Source organism: Salmo salar, chromosome 03, assembly GCF_965601325.2.
Source record: "Salmo salar chromosome 03, fSalSal1, whole genome shotgun sequence".
NCBI classification, from domain to species: Eukaryota; Metazoa; Chordata; class Actinopteri; order Salmoniformes; family Salmonidae; genus Salmo; species Salmo salar.
Window position 1 is genome coordinate 34,386,261 of NC_138293.1, and position 26,879 is coordinate 34,413,139.

At 43.0% G+C, this 26,879-nt stretch overlaps 1 protein-coding gene across 5 annotated transcripts in view; it reads left to right on the forward strand.

Annotated features, from left to right (window-relative positions):
• Positions 1-25,889, forward strand: part of obscnb (obscurin, cytoskeletal calmodulin and titin-interacting RhoGEF b) — a 109,143-nt gene extending 83,254 nt beyond the window's left edge. For 4 of the 5 annotated variants that reach the window (XM_082973449.1, XM_082973453.1, XM_082973452.1 and 1 more), the window contains 28 exons: positions 3,580-3,870; positions 4,119-4,391; positions 4,899-6,221; positions 10,168-10,449; positions 10,544-10,625; positions 11,225-11,346; positions 11,516-11,713; positions 11,869-11,901; positions 12,205-12,303; positions 12,503-12,721; positions 12,946-13,113; positions 14,005-14,061; positions 15,146-15,285; positions 15,598-15,798; positions 15,948-16,024; positions 16,258-16,428; positions 16,607-16,766; positions 16,910-17,026; positions 18,425-18,589; positions 18,827-18,985; positions 19,247-19,424; positions 19,882-19,995; positions 20,305-20,472; positions 20,821-20,923; positions 21,133-21,262; positions 21,674-21,767; positions 22,000-22,042; positions 22,635-25,889. In XM_082973449.1, the coding sequence (XP_082829575.1) occupies positions 3,580-3,870; positions 4,119-4,391; positions 4,899-6,221; positions 10,168-10,449; positions 10,544-10,625; positions 11,225-11,346; positions 11,516-11,713; positions 11,869-11,901; positions 12,205-12,303; positions 12,503-12,721; positions 12,946-13,113; positions 14,005-14,061; positions 15,146-15,285; positions 15,598-15,798; positions 15,948-16,024; positions 16,258-16,428; positions 16,607-16,766; positions 16,910-17,026; positions 18,425-18,589; positions 18,827-18,985; positions 19,247-19,424; positions 19,882-19,995; positions 20,305-20,472; positions 20,821-20,923; positions 21,133-21,262; positions 21,674-21,767; positions 22,000-22,042; positions 22,635-23,778 (6,311 nt within the window). In that variant the 3' untranslated portion in view covers positions 23,779-25,889. The remainder of the gene's footprint in view (positions 1-3,579; positions 3,871-4,118; positions 4,392-4,898; positions 6,222-10,167; positions 10,450-10,543; positions 10,626-11,224; positions 11,347-11,515; positions 11,714-11,868; positions 11,902-12,204; positions 12,304-12,502; positions 12,722-12,945; positions 13,114-14,004; positions 14,062-15,145; positions 15,286-15,597; positions 15,799-15,947; positions 16,025-16,257; positions 16,429-16,606; positions 16,767-16,909; positions 17,027-18,424; positions 18,590-18,826; positions 18,986-19,246; positions 19,425-19,881; positions 19,996-20,304; positions 20,473-20,820; positions 20,924-21,132; positions 21,263-21,673; positions 21,768-21,999; positions 22,043-22,634) is intronic. The other variant, XM_082973450.1, reaches the window with a different exon arrangement.
• Positions 25,890-26,879: the final 990 nt, after the last annotated feature.

The window sequence follows — 26,879 nt, forward strand, 5'->3', positions numbered from 1 at the left end:
GCTGAAATGAATAAATATTCAAGCATTTAACCTGTCACGAAAGGCTTCAGTCACACAAAAATTGTATTTAATCCAAACTGGTTTTCCATCAGATTAGTAAAAATGACTCACCCAGTATTAAAAATTGTCTTTTTCCCTTTTTACATATTACATCCTCTCACTTGCAGTTATTTAAAATGAAATGATCTGCAGAATATCGCAATTTTTTTTAAACAAGCCATAGAAAGCTGGTTGCATCTTCTGTTTAATCCACCAGAAAAGACAGAACAAATTTTACGACAAATATTATGGTTAAACACAAACATACATTCTAATTGATTTAAAATATATATATATATTTTAGTGAGAATTTTTTTTAATAATCTTTGTTAATTATAACATTAATAGAACTGGTGGAGTTGTCACAAATGTAGCTAACAAAAATATATGGAAATGTCTGCTCTATCCAAATTATAACCAACTGATTGCAGCGTTACCGCAAAAATGGAAGAGGCAAGTAGAAGGGGTAGAAAGTAAGGAACTTGTCTGCCGGCCCTGTATTAAAGACCAAAATTGGTTAAAGAAAATTGTGATAAATAAGAAGTATACCAGTTTCATTTAAGGACCAAAAAAAGTTACATCTGCACCATACAGGTTGGAAAATAGTTGGGAAGAGATTTTCAATGTCCCGATTCCATGGCACATGGTTTATGAACTGACACACAAAACAACGCTAGATTCAAAACAGAGTTTTTCAATAAAGATTATTATACAAAATTCTTCCAACTAATAGAATGGTATGTACATGGCGGATACAACCATTCTAGCTCTGCGCAGATGTTGCTGTGAAGAGACAGAATCATTAGATTATTTGTTTTGGTACTGTTCATATGTAGCTTGTTTTTGGTCGCAAGTTCAGGAATGACTGAAGAATTGCAACATATACCTGGAGTTAACTCTGCAGATAGCACTGCTGGATGATTTGAAAAGCAATAGTCAATCGATCAATAATATAATAATAATAATACTCTTAGTAAAAAAATGTAATCTTTCATTTCCAATCTGTTGAAACTATGAGAATGATTCAGAATTTATACAACAATTAGGAAACTGGATGGTTTTCAGAGATAATGGGAGGGGTTGAGGGTAGCTCAAAGGGGGACTAAAACCAAATAAAAGAGGATAACTAATGTACAATATACTGTGTCTATAAAATGTATATAGTATGTATAAACTGGAAGCAGAAGCCTAAGTATTGTTTTCCCCAAATATATGGGTGATTGGATATGATGCCTACAATTACATAGATTTAAAAAAGTTATTGTACCTTTATTTAACTTGGCAAGTCAGTTAAGAACAAATTCTTATTTACAATGATAGACTAGGAACGGTGGGTTAACTGCCTTGTTCAGGGGCAGAACGACAGATTTTTACCTTGTCAGCTCAGGGATTTGATCTAGCAACCTTACGTTTACTGGGCCAACACGCTAACCACTAGGCTACTTGCTGCAATTAACAGAACCCACAATCTATCTGCAATATTAAAGCTGATCTTCCTCACTGTGTGATTGGACTAGATACAGCTGCGCTAATAACAGACAAATTTACCACTGTCCCCGTGGTTTTAAACTTCTTAATTGTTGCCCTAATGGTGGTAAGTGGTATATTTATTATGTTTGCAAAGTTTTTGTACCTATTTCCTGATTTGTGAAGGTCAGCAACCATTTGTCTCTTCATTTGTGAGCTCTTTGCCTTTTCCCATGCTGATGAATGACAAAGGAATTTTACTCGCCTGTCAACTCATTTTTATACCCCAGTGAAACGGGAAGCCACAATATAGTTCCTTAAACTGAGATTAACTTAAAAAGTCGAATGGTTTCATTTTATTTATAAAATCTTTAGGGGTGCTTGTTAATTTTTTTTTTTTCTGAGCAATTCTGTTAGTATTATTCAGTGAATTAAGAAGGTTTTCAGGACCCTTGACTTTTTCCACATTTTGTTACATTACATCCTTATTCTTATTTAAATTCTCATCAATCTACACACAATACCCCATAATGACAAAACCAAAACAGGTTTTTAGAAATGTTTACAAAAAATTACTTTAGAAAAACTCTGACCCTTTACTCAGTACTTTGTTTAAGCACCTTTGGCAGCTATTACAGCCTCAAGTCTTCTTGGATATGACGCTACAAGCTTTGCACAACTGTATTTGGGGAGTTTCTCCCATTCTTCTCTGAAGATCCTCTCAAGCTCTGTCAGTTTGGATGGGAGTGTCACTGCATATCTGTTTTCAGGTCTCTCCAGAGATGTTTGATTGGGTTCAAGTCCGGGCTCTGGCTGGGCCACTCAAGGACATTCAAAGACTTGTCCCACTCCTGCATTGTCTTGGCTATGTGGTTAGAGTCGTTGTCTTGTTGCCCCAGTCTGAGGTCCTGAGCCCTCTGGAGCAGGTTTTCATCAAGGATCTCTCTGTACTTTTCTCTGTTCATCTTTCATTCGATCCTGACTAGTATCTCTGCCACTGTAAAACATCCCCACAGAATGATGCTGCCACCACAATGCTTCACTTTAGGGATGGTGCCAGGTTTCCTCCAGACGTGATGTTTGGCATTCAGGCCAAATAGTTCAATCTTGGTTTCATCAGACCAGAGAATCTTGTCTTTTAGGTGCCTTTTGGCAAACTGCAAGTGGCTGTCATGTGCATTTTAATGAGGAGTGGCTTCTGTCTGGCCACTCTACCATAAAGGCCTGATTGGTGGAGTGCTGCAGAGATGGTTGTCCTTCTGGAAGATTCTCCCATCTCCATAGAGGAACTCTGGAGCTCTGTCAGAGTGACCATCAGGTTCTTCTGACCAAGGCTCTTCTCCCCCAATTGCTCAGTTTGGTGGAGCGGCCAGCTCTAGGAAGAGTCTTTGTGGGTTCCAAACTTCTACCCTTTAAGAATGATGGAGGCCACTTTGTTCTTGGGGACCTTCAATGCTGCAGATTTTTTTTGGTACCCTTCCCCAGATCTGTGCCTCGACACAATCCTGTCTCGGAGCTCTACGGACAATTCCTTTGACCTCATGGCTTGGTTTTTGCTCTGACATGCACTGTCAACTCTGGGACCTTATAAGGACAGGTGTGTACCTTTTTTATGCCCAATCAATAGAATTTACCACAGGTGGATTCCAATTAAGTTGTATAAACATCAATGATGATCAATGGGAATAGGATGCACCTGAGCTCAGTTTCAAGTCTCATAGCAAAGGGTCTTATTATGTGTAGATTGATGAGGACATTTTTTATTTAATCCATTTTAGAATAAGGCTGTAACATGACAAAATATGGGAAAAGTCAAGGGGTCTGAATACTTTCTGAATGCACTGTAAATATTGTATTTTTTTGAGCATACAATATAGCTCAGAATTTGAATTATTTATATTTATACAGTCTTTTTTGCTCGTCTTTATCAAGGGCGCCAATCATTTTGGACCGGACTGTAGCTTTCTCCAGGGAAGCAAAATACAATCTTTTTAGGTCCATTCCCCTCTCTTTCTCCTATTCATCGCTCTTCAAACCCACCACTGACCCAATCTCCCTCCTCTCCTGATATAGCCGTTCCAGACCCCCCGGAGGACCCAGAGCTGGTCAGTAAGCATAAACAGGGGGTGACCCTGTCCTGGTTCACACCTCTTAGCGATGGAGGCAGCCCCATTCTGGGTTACAGGGTGGAGATGAGGCTGGCGGACAGCGCCCTCTGGCTTCCGTGCCATGCAGAGCCTGTGTGTAACACAGAGTTCTCTGTGGATAACCTCATCCCAGGGAGCGGCTACAGGTTCAGGGTGGCAGCCATCAACAGAGCTGGGACTGGAGAACCTGTCCAGCTGCCTCAGACCGTTCAACTGGGTGAGTTGGCAATATGATGTGCTCAAACCTGAGCCAAACAAATATATTTCTATATGGCTCTGTCTCAAGCCCAGCATGTTGAACAACATACTTATAACCTAGTCCTAGATAATGTATGTGTTAGTTACATCATTTGCATACAACCCAGGTGAGTGCAATACATTTTCCATTGGCATGAATTGTGTATGTAGTGTCCCATTTATTGGCAAAAATATATAAATCAATCAATCAATTGTTTTGTTCCACAGAGGCTCCAATCACAGTGACCCAGCAGTTGGCCTGTCCAGACTTGCAGGAGGGTAAGATGGCCCGTGTAGAGTGCCAGCTCTCTGCTGAGGGCAGCTCGGTCACCTGGCTCAGAGACAACAAGGAGCTGGAGTTTGGGGTCAAATACCAGGTCACCATTGAGGGCAAGACACAAGTGCTGCTGATCAAAGACTTTGAGTCTGCTGACCAGGGCGTGTACACCTGTGTGGCCTCAGACGAGGCAGAAAGCTCCATTAATCTCAACCTACCAACAGGTACAGACTCCCAAACAAGACAGAATATTATACCATGCAACTTGGTATTTCCATCTGCTGAAATTTATTTATTGTGAGACTTGTAAGCTATTTTCCTCAAGCCAAACTGGAAGCTTGGTGGAGAGGTGTTTGTTATTTAAGGGTTAAGTTAAGGTAAGTTGGTCAGCTAGTTCTAGCAGATAGTGATGGTGAGCTCATTCCTCAAAAAGATGTGTGGACACAATTCTCCTATCAGAAAATGATCTAGTCCCACAGTTATTTACCACTACATGATCAACATAGATTAAGTTCTTACAGGTGTGTGTGTGTGTGTGTGTGTGTGTGTGTGTGTGTGTGTGTGTGTGTGTGTGTGTGTGTGTGTGTGTGTGTGTGTGTGTGTGTGTGTGTGTGTGTGTGTGTGTGTGTGTGTGTGTGGTGTGTGTGTGTGTGTGTTTTGGGGCTGCTATACTATAGATGTTACAGGTGTCAGTTTGCTGCATATAACATTCCATTGTGCTCTGGTTGTAGGTGGAGATGGGGTTAAGTTGGAGGGGGCCCAGCCCAGCCTGCCTCCTGAGGCTGCCTCTGAGGGTGATGTCCACGCGCTGTGGGAGGCCCTGGCCAAGAAACGCCGCATGAGCCGAGAGCCCACCCTCGACTCCATCTCTGAGCTGCCTGATGAGGAGGACAAGGAGCCCAAAACACCCAAGGAGCCAGTCAAAGCGAAGAAAGCCTCAGAGAAGGTGAACGAAAAGGAAAAGGAGGTTGTGGAGCCTGTCATCATCGCAAAGAAGAAGGAGTTGGATACCAATCTACACACCAGCTCTGAGGATGAGTCCAGGGTTCCAACGCTGGTGTCCTACCTGAAGAAGAGCAGCAAGTCCTCCCTCTCTGCATCCGACCAGACAGAGTCCATCTCAACTGAGAAGTTTTATGCACAGACCTCAGTGCAACAGACCACAGTCCTACAGACCTCATCTTTGGGACAGAAGATCACAGCACAGACCACAGAGATCACTGAGTGCGGAAATGAGGAGGATGAAGAAAAGGGGCTGCTGGATGCTGCTGTCAAGATCCAGGCTGCATTCAAGGGCTACAAGTCCTGCAAGGACATGTGTCCAGTCTTCAAGGATGTCTTCAAGGACCAGACCAAGGAGCCCAATGGCACCATCCACCTGGAGTGTGTGGTTGAGGGCAAGCCTGACACGGTGCGCTGGCTGAAGGACGGCGAGCCACTTGTGGACAGCAAACACCACCATATCGACATCTACAACGATGGCACCTGCTCTCTGGTAATCACCGCCGTTACCACCAAGGACACGGGCATCTACACATGTGAGGTCACCAACAAGTTCGGCGTGACCATCCACAGCGGCAAGGTGACAGTAGGCTCGGCACGGGAGGCATCTGGAAGGAGGCCCCTGACCATGGGCTACAGCGCCGACAGCGAGGCGGAGAGCTCGTCTGCAGAAAGCGAGATGGATGAGTCTTTGAGGCAGGCCAGCAAACGGCTGCGCCGCCTCCTCCGCACACGCCTGCCGGCCACGTCGGAGGAGGAGTCGTTCGTCAGCTGTGATGATGAGGCTGAGCTGCAGGCCCCCGAGCCCAAATCGTACCGCGAGGACGAGCGCTACCTCTACATCCGCTTTGACACGCGGTCTGAGGCCCAGGTGGCGTTGCTGCACTTTCAGGAGATGTTCACGGCCCAGGGGATGCCTGTGGAGACCACCATCCAGGAGGCTGGACCTCTCAAAGTGGAGCTGCGCATCATGAAGATGGGATACACCCAAGATGGCTCTGCAACACCCACACAGGAGAAGCAGCTGCCCACGTTCATGACAGGAGCAACCGGTAGGAAAACACAAGAGCAGGGGAGAACTCGGACGAAAGTAACAGTTTCTTTCCTAATTACTCAGAGTTCGATAGACCTCGAGACACCATATTTTATTACAAACAACTTATATATGTCCTCTAGCATTAGCAATTGTAATTTAATTTCTGGGGTATGTGAGTTTAAATTAATAGACACAGAACAGAACTACCGCAGCATTACTTTTGTACCTGCCGGCGGGGCGGGAGTAACACAATCTTTCTTATCTCCATGTTTCTGGTTTGTAATGCTCTCCCTTTCAACAAATCTACTATCAGCCATAATTTCATGTTTGTATCGATTTTAATAATTGATGCTCTAGGTTTGAAATGTATGAAAATTAACCATGCGTCAACCGCAATGTTGCGCAAACACAGTATTTTGCTTTACAATATTAATCGGACTAAAATGGATCATATAATAGCTATATTAGGCATAATTTTCACATCACATTTTAATCCACCTGGAGTGTGTGGCGGAGGGCAAGCTTGACAAGGTGCACTGGCTGAAGGATGGCGAGCAACCAATCAGGTGCACTCCAGATGTCCTTGTCATGCGCACTCCTCGTGTCTTGATAGAATGATTGTTTTTATTTTCTTCACAAGGGTAAACTCAATATGCTTATCACATTTCAAGGGCTTGACACAAGGCAATTGACCCCCAGAGTTATTAAATATATTTATTTTTAACCAGAAACCCGTCGATAAAAGCTTACGTGAGAAGCTGACCATCAAGTCAATTGATTAAGGCATAATTCTATTGATGTTTTTTACTTACATCGTTCAAAACCACTTTTTGTTGATAACTTGACAAAACATGGCCGGACTGGGCAGTTTTTTTACAGGGAGCACATTAAGAACGCGTTGATTTCACTACGTCATTCTAGCTTCTGTGTTATCTGAGAAAATGGGCGTGTTACTTTCATTCCGGCTCTCCCCTACTCTCACTGTATATACTGTATTAGATCATTTGAAAATAATTTGGAATTAAATAGTAATTTAATGTCTATTAAATTAAATACTTTTGTAGCCCATTCCATTCAGTATAAAAAATTAACAAGTTAAAACACAAAAATACTTTGTAATTCAGGGAAGGTCATATTGATTTTGACTCAATAAATGTATGACAGTGTTTATTTTGCTTAAATAATATAATCCATGTTTCAATGTGTTTTAATTCCCCTAAAAATGTCTCATTAATGGGAGCTTTTGCTAAGACTTAAGTTTGTACTTGCTAAATTAATGTTCACATTGTCCTCATCCAGCCTTTCATCTTGCTTTTCCTTGTGTGTTCCGTGTGATTACTACAGTACCTTGTTTGCTTTGTGTGTGGCTTAATGTTTGCTTTGTGTGTGGCTTAATGTTAGTTTTCTCTTACCAAAAACGATGTATTTCAGTCTTGTCAATGTGTGGTTTATTTGATATGTTTGTTTGGATGTAGTGTTTTTATGTCCTCAATTTTGTCCCAAACATTTGTGTTTGTTTGTCTTTGTTGTAATTTAATAGTTGCTTCAATTTCTCCAACAATTTCTCTTTTTGCCCACCTCTCAGTATTGACACACTGTATCCATTCATTCTATCTTTCTATTGACGCTTTCCTTCCATTTCTCATCATGTTGTGATGCCTGACATAGTCCTCAGTTTGATATATTCCTGTGATGTTATGGTTGCTTTCAACTCTCCTTTACCCACTTCATTCCAGTATTGACACAATCCTTTCTGTCCATTTATCCTCATGTTGTACTGCCTGCCATCACACCCTTTCATTATGTGTGCTTTTCGTTGCTGTATTGTAAAAGCACATTTTTATACAGAAAGAAAAATCACTATCAGTAAGAATTACACATGGACTACCAGTGGATTTAAAGTAACTGTCGAGTGAAAACCTCATTTTTAAAAGTTCATAATCTTGTTACCTCGTCTTATTCTCATGTTTGTGGCCAAAGCATAAATTGGAGAAAAAACACTTAAAAAACCCCACCTCAAACTTGTATCTCCAAAAGACCATTAAAAAGTATTGCTTTTTCCTCAGTAATATTATCATCCTTTTTATTTGGATGATGTCATCCTGCCTCATTGGCTGAGCTGGCCAATCAGCTATCTACTCACATAAATATTTTAATGACCGGTATACTGTGCCTTCAGAAACTATTCAGACCCCTTGACTTTTTCCAAATTTTCTTAGGTTACAGCCGTATAAATAAATGTTTTCCTCAGTAATCTACACACAATACCCCAGAATGACAAAGCGAAAACACATTTTTGCAAGTTTATATACAAATTAAACAGAACCTTATTTACATAAGTATTCAGACCCTTTGCTACGAGACTCGAAATTGAGCTCTGGTGCATCCTATTTCCATTGATCATTCTTGAGATGTTTCTACAACTTGATTGGAGTCCACCTGTGGTAAATTCAATTGATTGGACATGATTTGGAAAGGCACACACCTGCCTATATAAGGTCCCAAGGTTGACAGTGCATGTCAAAGCAAAAACCAAGCCATGAGGTTGGAGGAATTGTCCATAGAGCACACAGCCGAGACAGGATTGTGTCGAGGCACAGTTCTGGGGAAGGGCACCAAAAAAAGTCTGCAGCATTGAAGGTCCCAAAGAGCACAATGGCTTCCATCATTCTTAAAGGGTAGAAGTTTGGAACCCACAAAGACTCTTTCTAGAGCTGGCCGCCCGACCAAACTGAGCAATCGGGGGAAGAAGGGCCTCTGTCAGGGAGGTGGCCAAGAACCCAATGGTCACTTTGACAGAGCTCTAGATTTCCTCTGTGGAGATGGGAGAATCTTCCAGAAGGACAACCATCTCTGCAGCACTCCACCAATCAGGCCTTTATGGTAGTGGCCAGATGCAAGCCAATCCTCAGTAAAAGGCACATGACAGCCCGCTTGGAGTTTGCCAAAAGTCACTGAATGACTCTCAGACCATGAGAAACACGATTCTCTGCTCTGATGAAATCAAGATTGAACTCTTTGGCCCAAATGGAAATCCTGGCACTATCCCTACGGTGAAGCATGGTGGAGGCAGCATCATGCTGTGGGGATGTTTTTCAGCGGACTGCGAGACTAGTCGGCATCGAGGCAAAGATGAACGGAGCAAAGTACAGAAGAGATTCTTGAGGAAAACCCGCTCAGGACCTCAGACTGGGCAAAGGTTCACCTTCCGACAGGCCAACGACCCTAAGCACACAGCCAAGACAACATAGGAGTGGCTTCAGGACAAGTCTCTGAATGTCCTTGAGTGGCCCAGCCAGAGCCTGGACTTGAACCCGATGAAACATCTCTGAAGAGACCTGAAAATAGCTGTGCAGCAACACTCCCCATCCAACCTGACAGAGCTTGAGAGGATCTTCAGAAAATAATGGGAGAAACTCCCCAAATACAGGTGCGCCAAGCTTGCAGCGTCATACCCAAGAAGACTCGATGCTGTAATCGGTGCCTAAGGTGCTTCAACGAAGTACTGAGTAAAGGGTCTGAATACTTGTAAATGTGGTATTTTAGTTTTTGAAAAACCTGTTTTTGCTTTGTCATTATGGGGTATTATGTGTAGATTGATTAGGGGAAAAAAACGATTTAATCAACTTAAGAATAAGGCTGTAACGTAATAAAATGTGGGAAAAGTCAAGGGGTCTGAATACTTTCCGAAGGCACTGTACACCCACACCAGTCTGTTGTTGGGGTATGCCCACACCATACCAACACAGAAAATATGCTTTTAAACATACTTAATTAAACATTTAAAAAGTATACATTTCAATCTTATTGTAATTAATTATAGGTCATACACTATTTTATAGAAATCTTGAAACACTGGACAGTTACTTTAAACTCCTGCATAATTATAAAAACTCCTAACTTATTGTTGTGCCTAACTGATTGCCCCTCTCCCCTCTCCCCTGTCCCTGTCTCTCCCCCAGCTGCCCCCGTCTTCCTGACCGAACTCCAGAGCCAGGACGTGCATGACGGTTACCCGGTCAGCTTTGACTGCGTGGTGATCGGAAAGCCTACACCCAGCGTGCGTTGGTTCAAGGACGGGAAGCTCCTGGAGGAGAATGACCACTACATGATCAACGAGGACCACGAGGGCTGCCACCAGCTCATCATCACCACCGTGCTGCCTTCTGACATGGGCGTCTACCGCTGCATGGCCGAGAACACCAGTGGCATCGCTGCCACTAAGGCTGAGCTCAGGGTTGACAGTAAGTACAGAACATATTAGATTGATTGATTGGTTGGTTGCTTAATTGATGGATTGATTGCGAGTCATTGTGTAATACATCTCTCTTTCCTCAGTGTCTTGCAGCTCAGACTACGATACTGCAGCTGATGCCACTGAGACAGGCTCCTACATCAGCGCCAAGGGCTACATGTCAAGGTGAACGAGAGAACCAGCGAACAAGGCCTTTGACTTTGACTTCAACCTTCTTTACAATTCAAACCTGATTCCTAATAGTACCTGAAATGTTTCACTGGTCGTGTTACTCCTTTACTGTGTTAGGTTCTTATTTTTCTGAGTAAATAACCCACGGACACTAGAGAAGCTTTAACCAAGTTCAATTATTCCCAAAGTTTCTGTACAGCTGTAATCAGACAACCCAACATTTGTCCCATCCAGATATTTATATCCCACTTAAGACACTCCCTCTCTCCAATCCTTACAGTTTATGCCCAACAGGAAGAAGGTAACCAGATACTAAACCCCGATTACTCCCTGAAGGGGAACTGACCTCACCCCTCATTTGCTGACCTCAACCCCTCCCTCACCTAATCCACAGATATCCATCTGTCTTCCCTATATCAACACGTCGCTCTCCTCTCCTTCATCAAACACATTTCAAAGCCTTCTGGCTTTCTACAGAGAACCCTTAACTTTCTCCTTTGATTCTATGCTTCTTCTCTATCATTTATTTAATATGTTCAAAATGTCGAATCATCAACTGACAGCTTTACTCTCTGCCAATCTTCTCCCCTCAGGGAAACTGAAGCGTTTGAGTCTGTGGCAGAGGATGAGCAGATACCACAAGTACTGGATGAGCTCCATGATGTGCATGTCAGTCCAGGCTCACCCATCGCTAAGATGCAGCTGAAAGTCAAAGGTTGGTCTGTGAGTTACTCTCCACCACTTCTGTATTAATCACACCAAGACCCTGCTAGACTACATTGTCTCTGCACAGGAACGTCAGAGGTCCATTCCATAAGTTAAATAAAGAGGAATTACTGCCCCCAGGGTAAGTTAGTTGTTTACTTTCTGTTGATATTTCCCAGGTTTCCCCACGCCCAGAGTGTACTGGTTCAAAGACGGTATCCCGCTGCGTTCCTCAGACAGGATCCTGCTGCTGGACAAGAGAGACGTCCACAGTCTGGAGGTCCTGGAGGTGAAGAGGGAGGATACAGGAGAGTACTCTGCCTACATCAGCAACGCTGCTGGATCAGCATACTCCTCTGCTAGGATACTGGTTCTGGGTAGGTCTACTCATGACTGAAAGGTTTATATTGAGAGGGATCCCTGTCTTCTACTTTGGATAAAGTCTTTAGTCTACATTGCGATGTGCGTGTTATTTTATACACAGCACAACATTCTTGTATTTACCGAATTCATGATGACCCTCTTTCAACAGGTCCAGGAGAGCTCACACCTGTAGAAGAGCACGGTATGTAATTATCATTAAATAATACCAATTGATTCATTTATTGATTGATTCTTACGCTGCTACCTATTTTGGTTTTTTTACATTTGACATTGTAGTCATTTAGCAGACGCTCTGATCTAGAACAACTTATTGGAGCAATTTTTCATCTAGTTCGGCTCAGGGATTCGAACCAGCAACCGTTGGTTACTGGCCCAACTCTCTTAACCGCCCAGGCTACCTGCCGCCCCAATAACATGTCACACTGTTCTGAATTGTGAGCTATGTGATGATGACACTGTTCTGCATCCATGTTTTACTTCCTAGATCCCAAGGTGCCTCTGGTGCCGCCACGGTTCCTGGAGAAGTTTAGCAACAGGAAGGTGAAACAGGGAGCCAGTGTCACCCTGTCAGTCAGAGTGGAAGGTACTGTATCCACAACACTCTTCTCTTTTGCCAGGACCAGTATCAGTCATATGTGAGATACAGTATGCTTCCACAAAGGATATGGTCATTCATCATACAAAAATACATGCCAGTCCACAGACTACTGTTAGGAGAGACTAGTCATCATACAACATGCATGTGAATACCGAAGTCCCGCTGTCTTTCACAACTCTCCAAGGTTCTCCCACCCCCATGGTGACGTGGCTGAAAGAGGAATCTGCTGAGGACGTGTTGTGGATCAAGCCAGACACTAAGGGCTTTAAGGTGGCCAGGTCTGGGCGCAAACACAGCCTCATCCTCATGGATGCGGGTTCTGAGCACGCCGGCACCTACACCTGCATAGCCACCAACAGGGCCGGCCAGTCCATCTGCACTGCCCACTTTGAGGTGGAGGATGGTAAGAAACGGAAGACTATACTGTTCTTGTTTGTTTGTTTGGATCCCCATTAGCTGTTACAAAAGCAACAGCTAGTCTTCCTTGGGGTCCCCAATACATATTATGTAATAGGAAAACATAATGATACATGCTTTTGTAATCATTATAATATATATAATAATGAGGTACGTGGCAGATGGCAAGTTCTGCCACGTACCTAATGTATTATCTGCTTTCTGTCGTAGCGCCACGACCAAAGGAAGAGACCAAAATCCCTCTGGGTATTACTATCAGCCCTCCAGAGGAGGATGCTGCCAGAAAAATGCCTTATCTAGGTGAAGTTGGAACAGAAGAGTTTCTTATGAAGCTCACCTCACAGATCACAGAGATGGTATCTGCCAAGATCAGCCAAGGTGAGTAAAAATGTGTCAAGGACTGTTCCATCAAAGCTCCAAAATAGAGGACAGTGAGAACATTTTCTTTAAATAAATGTTCTTCCACTTTTCATGTGGATTTAAGGTAAAGTAAATGCACTTTGTGATTTGATTTGAATTTATTTTGAATTGATGTGTTACCTTTCATTTGGCTCTAGTTACTTATAGAATAGGTCATTTCAAATGAATATTTCCAATTTAATATCTGGGAAATAATGGTGGAATAGTCCTGATGTATTGGAAAGGTTGCTGTGTGTGCTTTTATTGCAGGCAAAAACATTTGCATCTGTACATCTCTGGTAATACAGAGTATGTTCTTATAGTGTTTTATAGCATAATAAAAATATATACATTGCCATTGATGAAGTCTAAATTCAAATTGTATATATGCATTGCCTTTGTAATTTTGTAATTCTGTCATTAACACTATAAGCTATATGTCATAACACTTCATAACAGTTTATGTCATGTTATGACATGTTACTCTTATCCCACATGCAGTCCATTAGCCACAGGGCCAGCTAACATGCCAACGTTCGTTGGATACAGCTGCACTGCTACGTCAGTGGATATGTCAGTTCCTAATAGATCGTTATGTAGGCTTTAAGAATGAACAGCTCAAAGAAAATGTCATGCACATTGCCTCTCGCTGCTCGCAATTTCCTTTATGTGTTTCTATAAGCAACAATGCCTTTTTCTCTTTCCTTGCACTCACTAATGCTTGTCCTGCGTGTGTTTTGAGCAACGTGTGGATTCCTACACCCTTTCCTCCCTTACGACTGTCCTGCCTTCATTTCATCATCCTTCCCCTCTCCACCCATGCATTCATTCACTCACGTGCTCTCATCCAATCGTTAATCTGTTATTCAGACAGCGCACAGAACCTTGAAGTGCTCCAGTGGATGAAATCATGGCCCAAAGCCTCCAGTATGTATCTTACAGTACATCAAGATCTCAGTTACTCTCACTGAAAGCCATACATTCTTTCCACAAGTTAGTCAGTGTCGCTTTTGATCTGCTTCTTGACGTTGAAGCTTATGCTCTGTTCCCTTCTCTGCATCTGTCTTCACCTGTCTTACTTGGATTTATTTCATTTAAAAGAGGAGTACTTGGCATGAAACAATAAGGGGTCAGAAAATGACATCCCTCTGTTCATGCTGCACGACAGTGAGGATATCTTGGCTATCGCCTGAGGTGATGACTTGTGGAAATAATGTACTGGTATTATTCTTTGTCTAAGATGGCATTAAGATACAGTATTTCACAGTTGAAGACAGTTACACGTGAACACATTTTGAGACAAAACGGCCAGGATTCCATTGTAAAGTGGTGGACGAAGCTGTCATCAAGACAGTTCCATCATTCTCAGTATATATGATGAATGTGTATATATGCGTGATCAAATATCTCTCCCTTTATGTTTTTGCGCTCAATGATATTTATTTGATGCATGAGTAGAATACGTTTTGTATTGGCTAAGCAGGTAACTGTGATTACCTGAGCATATGATTCAAATGGCTTTGAATTGATACTCAGCATAGCATATACTGAAGCTGGAGTACATGCCGACACTCAGATATGTATGGACAGTACTTATGCATGCATCTGGAAAACATCTGGAAAACTAACTAGTTTGTAATAGTGAAAACTATTAAATCAAATCACTTGTGCAGTAGCAGCAAAACTGTTGATTGTACTAATGTGTAGCTTAGCTAACCTTTTGGGAAATCTTAATAATTCATTGTACTGATTCAAAAAGATAGAGTTTTGACATTGATAGTAAAATATATAAAATATCCACCTTATTTTCTCGGTCAAGAAGCCAAAGCTACACATTCCAGGTGGTCTGTGGGTATTTCAGTGCCCAATTCCCCCTTTCTGTGAATGTGTGTACAGTATATAGGCCTATGTCTATACTGTGTTATGTGGAGAGGGTGTGTGTGTGTGTGTGTATTGTATGTTCTCCTGGCTGTCTCCCTCTGAACCCCCCTCCTCCCCCTCACTGCCCCAGCCTCACTACGTGTCCCGGGAGGCGATAGCGACGATGAGACCAAAACACCCTCCGCCTCGCCCCATCACGGCCGCTCCCACCCCAGCTCCATTCTCGCAGACTCCTCCTCTGAGTCTGACGACCCTGATGCCAGGGGAGAGGTATGGAACCATAGAAGGAGAATCCGTCATTCCAGTTCACTCATACTGAGTTTTCTCTAATGACACTGGAATGGGTCTATTTTCCTTCAAGTTTTTTCTCTTTCTGATATTTCTGATTGAATTTGGCTATAGAATACTTACTTGACTTATTCCTTTTAGCTCCAAGTGCAGAAAAGAGCCTCAACTGGCCTGCATCTCCAGCGAACCCAGTTCTGGGCAAATCTCTTAGAAATACAAGTCACTCTGCCAATGTGAGCACTTATAAGCATGCTAGTTATAGACTTTGTGTCTGATGTCCTCCTCCTTCTACAGATGTTTGACATCTATGTGGCTACGGCTGACTACAACCCCACCATCCCCAACAAAGAGACCATTTCCCTGAAGGAGGGCCAGTATGTTGAGGTTCTGGACTCGGCACATCCACTCAAATGGCTGGTCCGGACCAAACCAACCAAAACAACCCCATCCCGCCAGGGCTGGGTCTCACCTGCCTACCTGGACAAGAAACTCAAGGTTTGTTTCAAGATCTAAGTAATTGATTTAGTACCAATATTGTACATCTACCTCTCCCCGTTTCCTGTTAATTCTAATCTACTCTCTCGCCACTTATTTTTGATAAATGTTATTATGTTCTTAATGTTATTTCAACTATTGTGGGCTAGCTGTCTGCTGATGCTGGTGATGTCCCAGAGACAGGTGGAGAAGAGGTCTCAGAAGGAGAGTACAAAAGAAGACTACTGTGAGTCCAGACCTTCTCACACAATCTTCTATTAGTACCAAGACTTAACCTGAGACTCGACTTTTCATAACTAAGACACTCAGTAAATTAACTCCATGAGATAATTCATGTCAAATAAATGTTTGTTACGTTCACAGATCATGAGGATTCGGTCCTGTGTTGTGCACAAGCAAGAAACACCACCACACTCAAGGGCAAACCATAATATATCCATAATGCTCTGTCTTCCCCAGCCAACTGATCCAGGACATGATCAACAGCGAGGCAGAGTTTGTCAAAGAGATGGACTTCTTCACCTCCCACCACGTCAAGCATGTGGAGAGCCCTGACGCCCCATCTGACGTCACCAGCCAGAAGGAGGCCATATTCAGGAACATCAACGAGATCAAGGCCTTCCATAGCGAGTAAGTACAGCTGGCCTGTTTTTAAACAGCAACTTTTTATGGATTAATGAAGCCTTCATAAACCCTTTATAATGCCTGTATAGAAATCACCTAGCTGGTTATATTGTATTGATATTTTACCATTATATACTACCCTTATGCTGCTAAATTAATTGACCCCATAATGTGTGTTGTGAAGGTTCATGTTCCCTAAGTTGCGCGAGTGCGACACTGATGACGACGTGGCCATGCGGTTCCTGAGGAGCGGGGAGGGCTTTGAGAAATACCTCCAGTACCTTGTAGGCCAGCAAAAGGCAGAGGCCGCTATCAGTGACAAGACCGTACACCACTTCTTCAAGGCAAGTGAACCCTTCTCAAGTACTGTTAACACAAATGGTCATAAATGTGTTTGTGTTGTCATCTTTGTTAATATAATGGATTGCTGATGTAAGGCTAGTAATGGCCACATTTCTAAACCTTGCTGTCTATGTCTTTGACACAGAAGTATACAGACAAACAGCAGGCCAGTGCCGACCCTGCTGAAGGGCCTGTATTGAGCATTAATGCCTACCTACAGAAACCTCTGGACAGAATACAGAAGTACAAGGCCTCACTCAAGGTGAGTGATCACCATTTAATGCTGTAAATAGGGGATTAGATATTTCTTTATTGTCTGATTTTCACAGATATTTACTTTACGTACAAGAAGATGCATTGTGATATGGTAAGAGACCTGGCATAGGCCAGACATAACATCAAACATACACATTCATGAAAAAAATTAAACAAGAATAACAGCTTAAGGATTAGCCCCTTTTTTTTTAAATGTCACCTAAAATGATATACCCAAATCTAACTGCCTGTAGTTCAGGCCCTGAAGCAAGGATATGCATATTATTGATACCATTTGAAAGAATCATTTGGAAGTTTATGGAAATGTGAAAGGAATGTAGTAGAATATAGCACAATAGATCTGGTAAAAGATAATACAAAGGAAAAACCAACCGTTCTTTTGTATTTTTTTCATCTTTGAAATGCAAGTGAAAGGTCATAATGTATTATTCCAGCCCAAGTGCAATTTAGATTTTGGCTACTAGATTTCATCAATGTATGTGCAAAGTTTTAGAATGATCCAATGAACCATTGCATTTCTGTTCAAAATGTTGTATCAAGACTGCCCAAATGTGCCTAATTTCTTTATTAATAACTTTTCATGTTCAAAACTGTGCACTCTCCTCAAACAATAGCATGGTATTCTTTCATTGTAATGGCTACTGTAAAGTGGACAGTGCCGTTAGATTAACAAGAATTTAAACGTTCTGCCAATATCAGAAATGTCTATGTCCTGGGAAATGTTCCTGTTACTTACAACCTCATGCTAATTGCATTAGCCTACGTTAGCTCAACCGTCCTGTGGAAGGGACACCAATCCCGAAGAAGTTTTAAGGAATCTTACCCCTCCCTTCCACATTACATAGCTGTCCCTCCTATACTCAATGTTATACAGTGGGGGGAAAAAGTATTTGATCCCCTGTTGATTTATAACATTTCTGACATGCGTTTTTCTTGATATTTTTGTTGTTATTCTGTCTCTCACTGTTCAAATAAACCTACCATTAAAATTATAGACTGATCCTTTCTTTGTCAGTGGGCAAACGTACAAAATCAGCAGGGGATCAAATACTTTTTTCCCCTACTGTACATCCCCTTTATGTCCAAGGTCCCTGAGGGTTACACATAATGTTATTGTACAACCCTATAGTTTCAATGTCAATTATTATTTTACACAGTTAGTTATATTTTATGTATCACATTTCACTATTGCCCGTTCCCGAATGAGTGAATCTATTCTAATCGAATCGAATCTATTCTTTGTTCTTACCACAACGTGCACAATTTCACACAGTATGGATGAATGCACCAGAGATTACCATGTTTTTATAATATGAAAATGTACTCATTCAAATCTTGTTGGAATATTACTGTTATTATTCATCTTAAATGTCTGTGACTGTAGGAGCTGATCAGGAACAAGGCCAGGAACGGTCAGAACTGCTGCCTGCTGGAGGAGGCCTATGCCATGGTTTCATCACTGCCTCAGCGTTCAGAGAACACACACCACGTCTCCATGATAGAGAACTACCCTGCCACTCTGGATGTATTGGGGGAGCCCATCAGACAGGTAACTCATCTGGATATAATGTCAGAGTGTCCTATTGAGGTCAGAATACCTATTTTACAAGAGGAACCTGACCAAAAGGACAGCTCCAGTAAAACCATAGACTGAATGATGCCCACTTTGGGAATTGGAGTCTTTGACTAAGGACTTACATGTTAGAGCTACTGTATCAGTTGGAGCCTAAATAGTCTAATTTGTCTGGAGTCGATATGTGGTGAGTTGTGATTTGTTTTGTGACAGGGACCCTTCATGATGTGGGAGGGTGCACCTGGGGTAAGGTCCTCCTCCAGAGGCCACCGTCGACACGCGTTCCTCTTCAAAAACTATGTCATCATCTGCAAATCCAAGAGAGATTCCAACACAGACACCCAGGGCTACGTCTTTAAGAACATGATGAAGGTAAGATTGTGTTTATTGCTCTTTCTGTTATACATCAGATCTCTCAGCATGGCCATCCACTGAAGCAAGGCACTAAAGAAATACCATCAAATTCCAATCAGGTATTCAGGGTTGACATAGTAAAAGATTCTTGCTGGTGGAGAGAATATATCGTCATTGTCACTCTTCCTATGACATAGAAAGGATTTACGAACAGAATAAATAAACTCAATAATTTGTCTCGAGGATGACTACTGTTTATCGGTCTGTCTTCCTCCCTAGCTGAACAACATAGACGTGAATGAGACAGTGGAGGGTGACGACCGGGCCTTTGAGATCTGGCACGAGCGCGAGGACTCTGTCAGGAAGTACACGCTTCAGGCTCGCACCGTCATCATCAAGAACTCCTGGCTGCGAGACCTCAGGGACCTGCAGCAGCGTTACACCATGCCCGGCTGGAGTGAGTCTGACACACACATTCACTCAGATCAATGTATGTAGCCATGTTATTTTTTACTCGTTATTTGTATTTGTTATTCACTGTCACTATTTGTATTTTTTGTTGCATTTTTTATCTTATCTTTAACTAACTATCTTTAACTTGGAAAAGGACCCGTAAGTAAGCATTTCACTGTTAGTCTACGAAGCATGTTACGAATAACATTTGATTTGAGATCCACCCGACACACACAGCACATGCACAAACACACATTCAGTCAGATCCACCTGATGCACACAGTAGACAAACAGAGAGGCATAGTTTGACGACATAGCACATTGTGATCTAACCTTTACCATCAAACAAGTATATTTTACAAACTATAAAATTGCATACCATTATTTGACAGGTAATTGAATAAAATGTGTCATCCCTCCACTCAGGATAGATTGTGTAAATTCATCCCTTATCTGTCCAGGTATGCCTGACTTCGATGAGCTTCTGGCTGACTGCACAGTGGAGCTGGGACAGACAGTGAAACTGGCCTGCAAGGTTATTGGAGTACCCAAACCTGTGGTCACCTGGTACAAGGGTAAGAGACGCACCAGCGGGATCAGTGTGTTTGTGTGTGTGTGTGTGTGTGTGTGTGTGTGTGTGTGTGTGTGTGTGTGTGTGTGTGTGTGTGTGTGTGTGTGTGTGTGTGTGTGTGTGTGTGTGTGTGTGTGTGTGTGTGTGTGTGTGTGTGTGTGTGTGTGTGTGTGTGTGTGTGGCGTTTTAGAATATCAATGAACTACATACAGTAACATACATGGCACGTTTGTTTTTCTCTACATACTGTGGTCACATTGCATTAATGTAGAAACATCTCATGTGTTAACACTGTTTCCTTCTCTGATGACAGACGGGCATGCGGTGGAGGCCGACCCTCACCACATCATCATCGAGGACCCTGACGGTTCCTGCACCCTGATCCTGGACAACATGACAGCTGATGACTCTGGACAGTACATGTGCTTCGCCACTAGCACCGCAGGCAACGCCAGCACCCTGGGGAAGATCACTGTCCAAGGTCAGTCTCCATTACAGAGGGGATATGACACTAACATTGGGCTTGAACTTGCGAAAGTGAATATAGCAGACTACTCATGAGAATCATGGATATTCATCAGAGGAGGCTGGTGGGAAGAGCTATAGGAGGACGGGCTCATTGTAACGGCTGGAATGGAATAAATGGTTTCCATATGTTTGATGTGTTTGATACCTTTACATTTATTCTATTCCAGCCATTACAATGAGCCCGTCCTATAGCTCTTCCCAGCAGCTTATAGTGGGGGATACTTTGCTTGTCCAGGATGATAATTGTTATTCTTATGAGAGAAGAACACTATTTTTAAGAGTGTGTGTGTGTGTGTTGCAGTGCCTCCTCGTTTCGTGAACAAGGTGAGGAATGCTGTCTTTACCGTTGGTGAGGATGCTCAGTTCTCCTGCACCATCCAGAGCGCCCCCAGCCCCAAGATCAGGTACAGTACACCCCACCACACCCCTCTGATAGGCTCTTCAAACTGACAACTTTTTAATTACATCGGACTGTGGCATTTCTTTCTAATTGCTGCCGTCATTATGTTACCCATTTTTAATGGTTAATAAGTATACATAAGATAATGAATAAGTATTGAAATAAACCTTTTTGAGAGCTCGCAATAAACCGTTTTGTGTGTTTTCTGGCCAGGTGGTTCAAGGAGGGCAGGCTGCTGACTGACCAGGAGAAGTATCAGACCTACAGTGAGTCCCGTAGTGGAGTACTGGTGCTAGTCATTAAAGGCCCTACGGAGAGAGATCTGGGACATTACGAATGTGAGGTAGGCCTATAATTCACCACACCTCAGTTAAAGAATATAGGGCCTGTTTCCCAGGCAGATAAAGCCTAGTACTGGACTGAAATGTACTTTCAATAGACATTCATAATTCAGGACTAGGCTTAATCCGGGTCCAGGAAACCATTCCATACAGTTGTAAAACACTAGACTTGCAAGCCACCTGACCGGAATTGCTGCCGACATAAGTGTATCACTTGGGAATGATCAATATAAATGAAAACCACAGAGATAAATAGTAGAAGTAACATGTAACAGTGTTTACATGCTGTGGATGTTTTGCATCCAACGCTTTGCTCTTTCTAAAGAGGATTGTTTTTCACGAGAAATTACCATTGATAAGATGAAGCCATTGGTTAAGTAACCCTAATGCATTCTCCTCCCTGCCCATCCCAGTTGTCCAATCGACTGGGCAGTGCTAGGTGTGCAGCTGATCTGTGCCTTCCTTCTGCTGTGACTAGGAGAGGAGAGCAGGCGATCACCATCGAAGGTAGGAATACTCCCTTTCATACATATACCGTGGTGCGTTGGTTTAATCATTTTCCTATTTTACCGGGTACTTCAACTGTAGAGAATGTATGCTTTATGCCACAATAATTCAAAGAAAAAGATGTAACATCAGTTCATCAACAATTTAGATACGGTAGTCTTCTGTCATAAACATTAGCTAGCTATTTATTTATCTGGCTAACTCCATAAGCCCCGTCCTGCTTTCCTTGTAGTCACCGAGCAGGAGACTAAAATACCAAAGAAAACCATCATCATGTAAGTGTGACCAGTTTATGAAGCAGGCTAGAAGAAGCATGTATACTTGTGCGTGTCCCCCTTTGGCCTCTGCGTGCATGGCCGTGCAGTATTTGAACCCTGAGTGTGAGAGGGACTCAACCCCAAATATAACTTCCAAGGAGCCGGCATATTGAATGCGTAAAGAATTGTCATTAATCTTTTTTGTGTCTAGTCGTTTTCCTTAACTCATGTACCATCGCAGGCAAAGCCTCTCATGACATGTTTGTATGAGTAGACAAGACTCCATTTTGCTCTCTCTGTGTGTATGTACACGCTAATTAACACCTTGCCTATGTAGGCCTAGTGTGAAAACAGCATGCAAACAAGCTGTTCTATTCCTCACACACCTCTGCTGTCTCTCTCATACCCTCTGTGCTGTGTCCCTGTCGTTCTGACCCTGAGCAAGGCAATTTACCCATTGTTCCCCGGGCGCCGAAGACGTGGATGTCAATTAAGGCAGCACTCCGCACCTCTGATTCAAAGGGGTTGGGTTAAATGCGGAAGACACGTTTCAGTTGAATGCATTCAGTTGTACAACTGACTAGGTATCCCCCTTTCCTTTTCCCTCCAGAGAGGAGACCATAACCACGGTGGTGAAGAACACCCGTATGAAGCGTCGTGGCCTGTCTCCATCTGGGTTCAACCGCTCCCAAACCTCCACCCCAGATCTCCCCACCACCCCCACGGCCAGGCAGAGGAGGCAGGCTTCCGCCAACAGGAAGACCACCATCCCCACCCTGTACGTCACGGAGCCCGAGGGGGCCGCAGTGCCCCGTGCTGCGGAGAACAAGTGGGTGGAGGTAGAGGAAATCATTGAGTACAAGGTCAACAAGTCGCCCAGGCCCTCCAGGAGAGGTGTCTCCCCAGCCGGGTCGGAGCGGGCGCACACCTCCTCCTCCACCCGGCCACAGAGGTCCGCAAACCCTAATGACAACAACTCCAACAACAACCTGGTAGAACTGCAGAACCACTCCGAGCTGCAGGGGGCACAGCCTCTGTACTTGGACGACGATGAGGAGGAGGAGGATGAGGACGTGGTTGTGGATGGATCCGATGTCGTCCCTGGAATCAGTGGAGAGGCCTACGAGGTCTCCTCGCTTCTAATTCCTAACGACCATGAACACGAAGAGGATGAGGCCTGGCTAGAGGAGCAGCAAGTGGCTTTCATCACAGAACCGGATGACGAAGACAACACACCTAGGAAGCTGGAGCCTAAGATCCTGACCCAGGGCGGTCACGTTCTCACCCTGGAGGACCTGGAGGACTACGTCCCCAGGGAGGGGGAGACTTACGGCTCCTCCAACACCCGTTCATCACCTCCCGAGAGGCCCTGCGAGATCTCAGTGCTCCAGAGGGAGATTGGGGGCTCTGCTGTGGGCCAGCCGGTGCTGCTCAACGTAGGGAGGCATGTGGTGATGCCTAGGGAGAGGCCCAGGCCGGGGTTCTTCAGCCGCTTTAGAGATCACCTCTCAGGAAGCATGTTCTCCCCAGCCGCCCCCCACCACAACTACAACCACCACCCCAGTGGAGGTCAGTCCAGGAGGGAGATTCCCATCCAGGTCAGCCATGCCAACCTAGAGGTCAAGCCGTTGTACTGCTCTGAGGTGCAGAGAGTGGAGGGAGTGCAGCAGAGCTACAAAACCAAAGTCTACACATCAGTGGGCAAGCCAGTCACTCTTCAGATTAGCAAGAATAACCCATATCAAAACCAATAATTTAGTGTGTGAAAATAAGTAGCTGGATTAGAACCAAGCAGATTGTTGTTATTCTGTGATACGTACAATAGCCCTTTTAGTCTTAAATGGGAACATTTGTAGTTAAGTGTTAAAAAGCATATTCTAACATTGCATTTTACTGCAAATGGCGAATCATTCCATTTTCAAGCAACCCAGCTAAAAGTAAAATGCAAACACAGGAAGTCAGTCGTTTGGCCAGACAGAAAGTGGATTTTAAAGGACAAAACATCAAAAGGGGGTCGGATATGTTTAGGCTAAATGATTTCCGAACGCCATTGTATACTATCCAGCCTTCAATTTATTGCTGCCTTTCTTGACACAAATTTGATTTACTGAAAAATACAATAATTATGAGTGTTGCAACATGGACTGACACTATTTTCAAGTTCAAAACTCCATCTGCTTTACCCTCAGGCGACAGATGTTTATCATTTTAAATTCTTCGATGTTAAACTTTTGTCCTGTAGGAGAACATCAGTGTACAGCACTATACACTAAGTGTACAAAACATTAGGAACACCTTCCTAATGTTGAGTTGCACCCCCTTTTGCCCTCAGAACAGCTTCAATTTGTCGGGGCATGGACTCTACAAGGTGTTGACAGAGTTCCACAGGGATGTTGGCCTAAGTTGACTCCAATGCTTCGCACAGTTGTCAAGTTGGTTGGATGTCCTTTGGGTGGTGAACCATTGTTGATACACACCTGAAACTGTTGAGCGTGAAATCCAGCAGCGTTGCAGTTCTTGACACTCAAACGTGCGCCCGGCACCTACTGCCATACCCCGTTCAAAGGCACTTAAATCTTCTGTCTTGCCCATTCACCCTCTGAATGGCGCACATACACAATCCATGTCTCAGTTGTCTCAAGGCTTAGAAATCCGTCTTTAACCTGTCTCCTCCCCTTCATCTACACTGATTGACATCAATAAGGGATCAGTCTATGTCATGGTGTTCCTAATGTTTTGTACACTCAGTGTATGTCTCTCTGTTATTTCCAGCTGAAGTTTAATGAACAAAGAATATCCACATTGACTTGTAGCATATCAGTTTGTACATAGGCTTACTCCTGTGGAAGGAGAAACTGTTTGTGTCTCGAACAGTAACTGACCAAACCAATGACTTCAGCAACAAAGATGGTATTGTACAGTAAAGAGCAGTCAGATTTGAAATGTAACAGAGAAGTTGTAATTCTGGAATCCACCCCAAAAAGAATAACTTTGACAAGATGATAGAAGTATAAGAGCATTGATTACTGAAGTTGCTGAATTGTGTGACACGTTGACAATGTTCTCTCAATAGCAGTCACTTGAGAATGCAGATTAAAGCCAGACACATGGCTCATTGAATTGTACTTCGGATTGGGTAGTCTGTCCTCCTATGCAGAAGAAAGTCTCAAATGTTTTAAACATTTCTAAATGGTCAATTACATGTTGTGCAGAGTTGATACATTTACATGAACTGTATATCACTTGTGGTGTGGAATGATCTAGGTCTACGATTGTGCTTTACAGGTCTCATATAAAAGGGTCTCAATTTACTTCAGGTTAAATACATCCAAAACATGGAGCTATATAGGATAATGAATCTTGTCCTGGGTCATTTGTTTTATAGAAAGCCAACTCTTCATTATCAGTTTATTAAGAGCAATGACCAGTGGATTGACTTTAGACCATTTTTAAAGTATTTGTGATTACTTTGGAGTAAAATGTAATTAAAATATGTTTAGAAAAGTGACAGCATGATATGTATTAGCTGTTTGAAAGCTGATTTGAGTGTTTATCGGATTAACACAATGTCATTTCAATCCTTTATTCGGTTCAGGTGAGAGCAGTTGCATAGTTAGGAGTGAGTCATTGATCACACTGGATTTAAGAACTTTGTTGCAATATCATGTTTTAAATAGTGAATTACTGTTTCCCAAAGTAAGAGTGATGTTTTATGTTATTTTAAACGTCTTGTAGAAGCACTGAAATACTTATTTACTGTAAGAAATTCAACATAAAGCACAAATAGGGTTTGACTGCCTGCACATGTTTAGTTAATGCAAATAAATGTTGAATATACCTAAATAAATTAATTGCAACTGAAGAACATGATCAGCCTGTTTTATTCACTCCTGGTGAACGTTTGGGTTGGTTTATATCAGGGATGGACAACTCCAGTCCTCCCGGGCCAGAGGGGTGGGCACACTTTTCCCCATCCCTAGCAAACACAGCTGATTAAACTTTTTGCATTCTAAACTGAATATCATGATTAGGTGATTATTGGAGCCAGGATTGTTTGCTGGGGTTGGGGCAAAAGTGTGACACCAATCAGGCCCCCCGAGGACTGGACTTGCGCATCCTGGGTTTTATATAAACAATTGGTTGGTAATCACTGAATGTAAATGTTTGTGCATTGTCTTCCTTTAGTCCAGGGGTAGGCAACCCTGGTCCTGGAGGGCTGCAGGCACTTCATGTCTTTTGATTTAACCGATCTGGAAAACCAGGTGTGTTGAATTTAGGCAATCACTGAACTGATCCATTGGCTCAGTTGCTCAGGCATAGTGCTTAGTTGGAACAAAATCCTGCAGTACTCCAGGAACAGGGTTGCCTACCCCCCACTCTAGTCTATCTTCAGCTAGATTGAATCTTTAAGATATAAACTCAGCAAAAAAAGAAACGTCCCTTTTTCAAAGATAATTTGTAAAAATCCAAATAACTTCACAGATCTTCATTGTAAAGGGGTTAAAACACTGTTTCCCATGCTTGTTCAATGAACCATAAACAATTAATGAACATGCACCTGTGGAACGGTCGTTAAGACACTAACAGCTTACAGACGGGAGGCAATTAAAACTTCGTCTGAAAAAGAAAGAAAGATGCCCATCTGCGTGAACGTGCCTTAGGCATGCTGCAAGGAGGCATGAGGACTGCAGATGTGGCCAGGGCAATAAATAAAATGGCCGTACTGTGAGACTCCTAAGATAGTGCTACAGGGAGACAGGACGGATAGCTGATCATCCTCACAGTGGTAGACCACGTGTAACAACACCTGCACAGGATTGGTACATCCGAACATCACACCTGTGGGACAGGTACA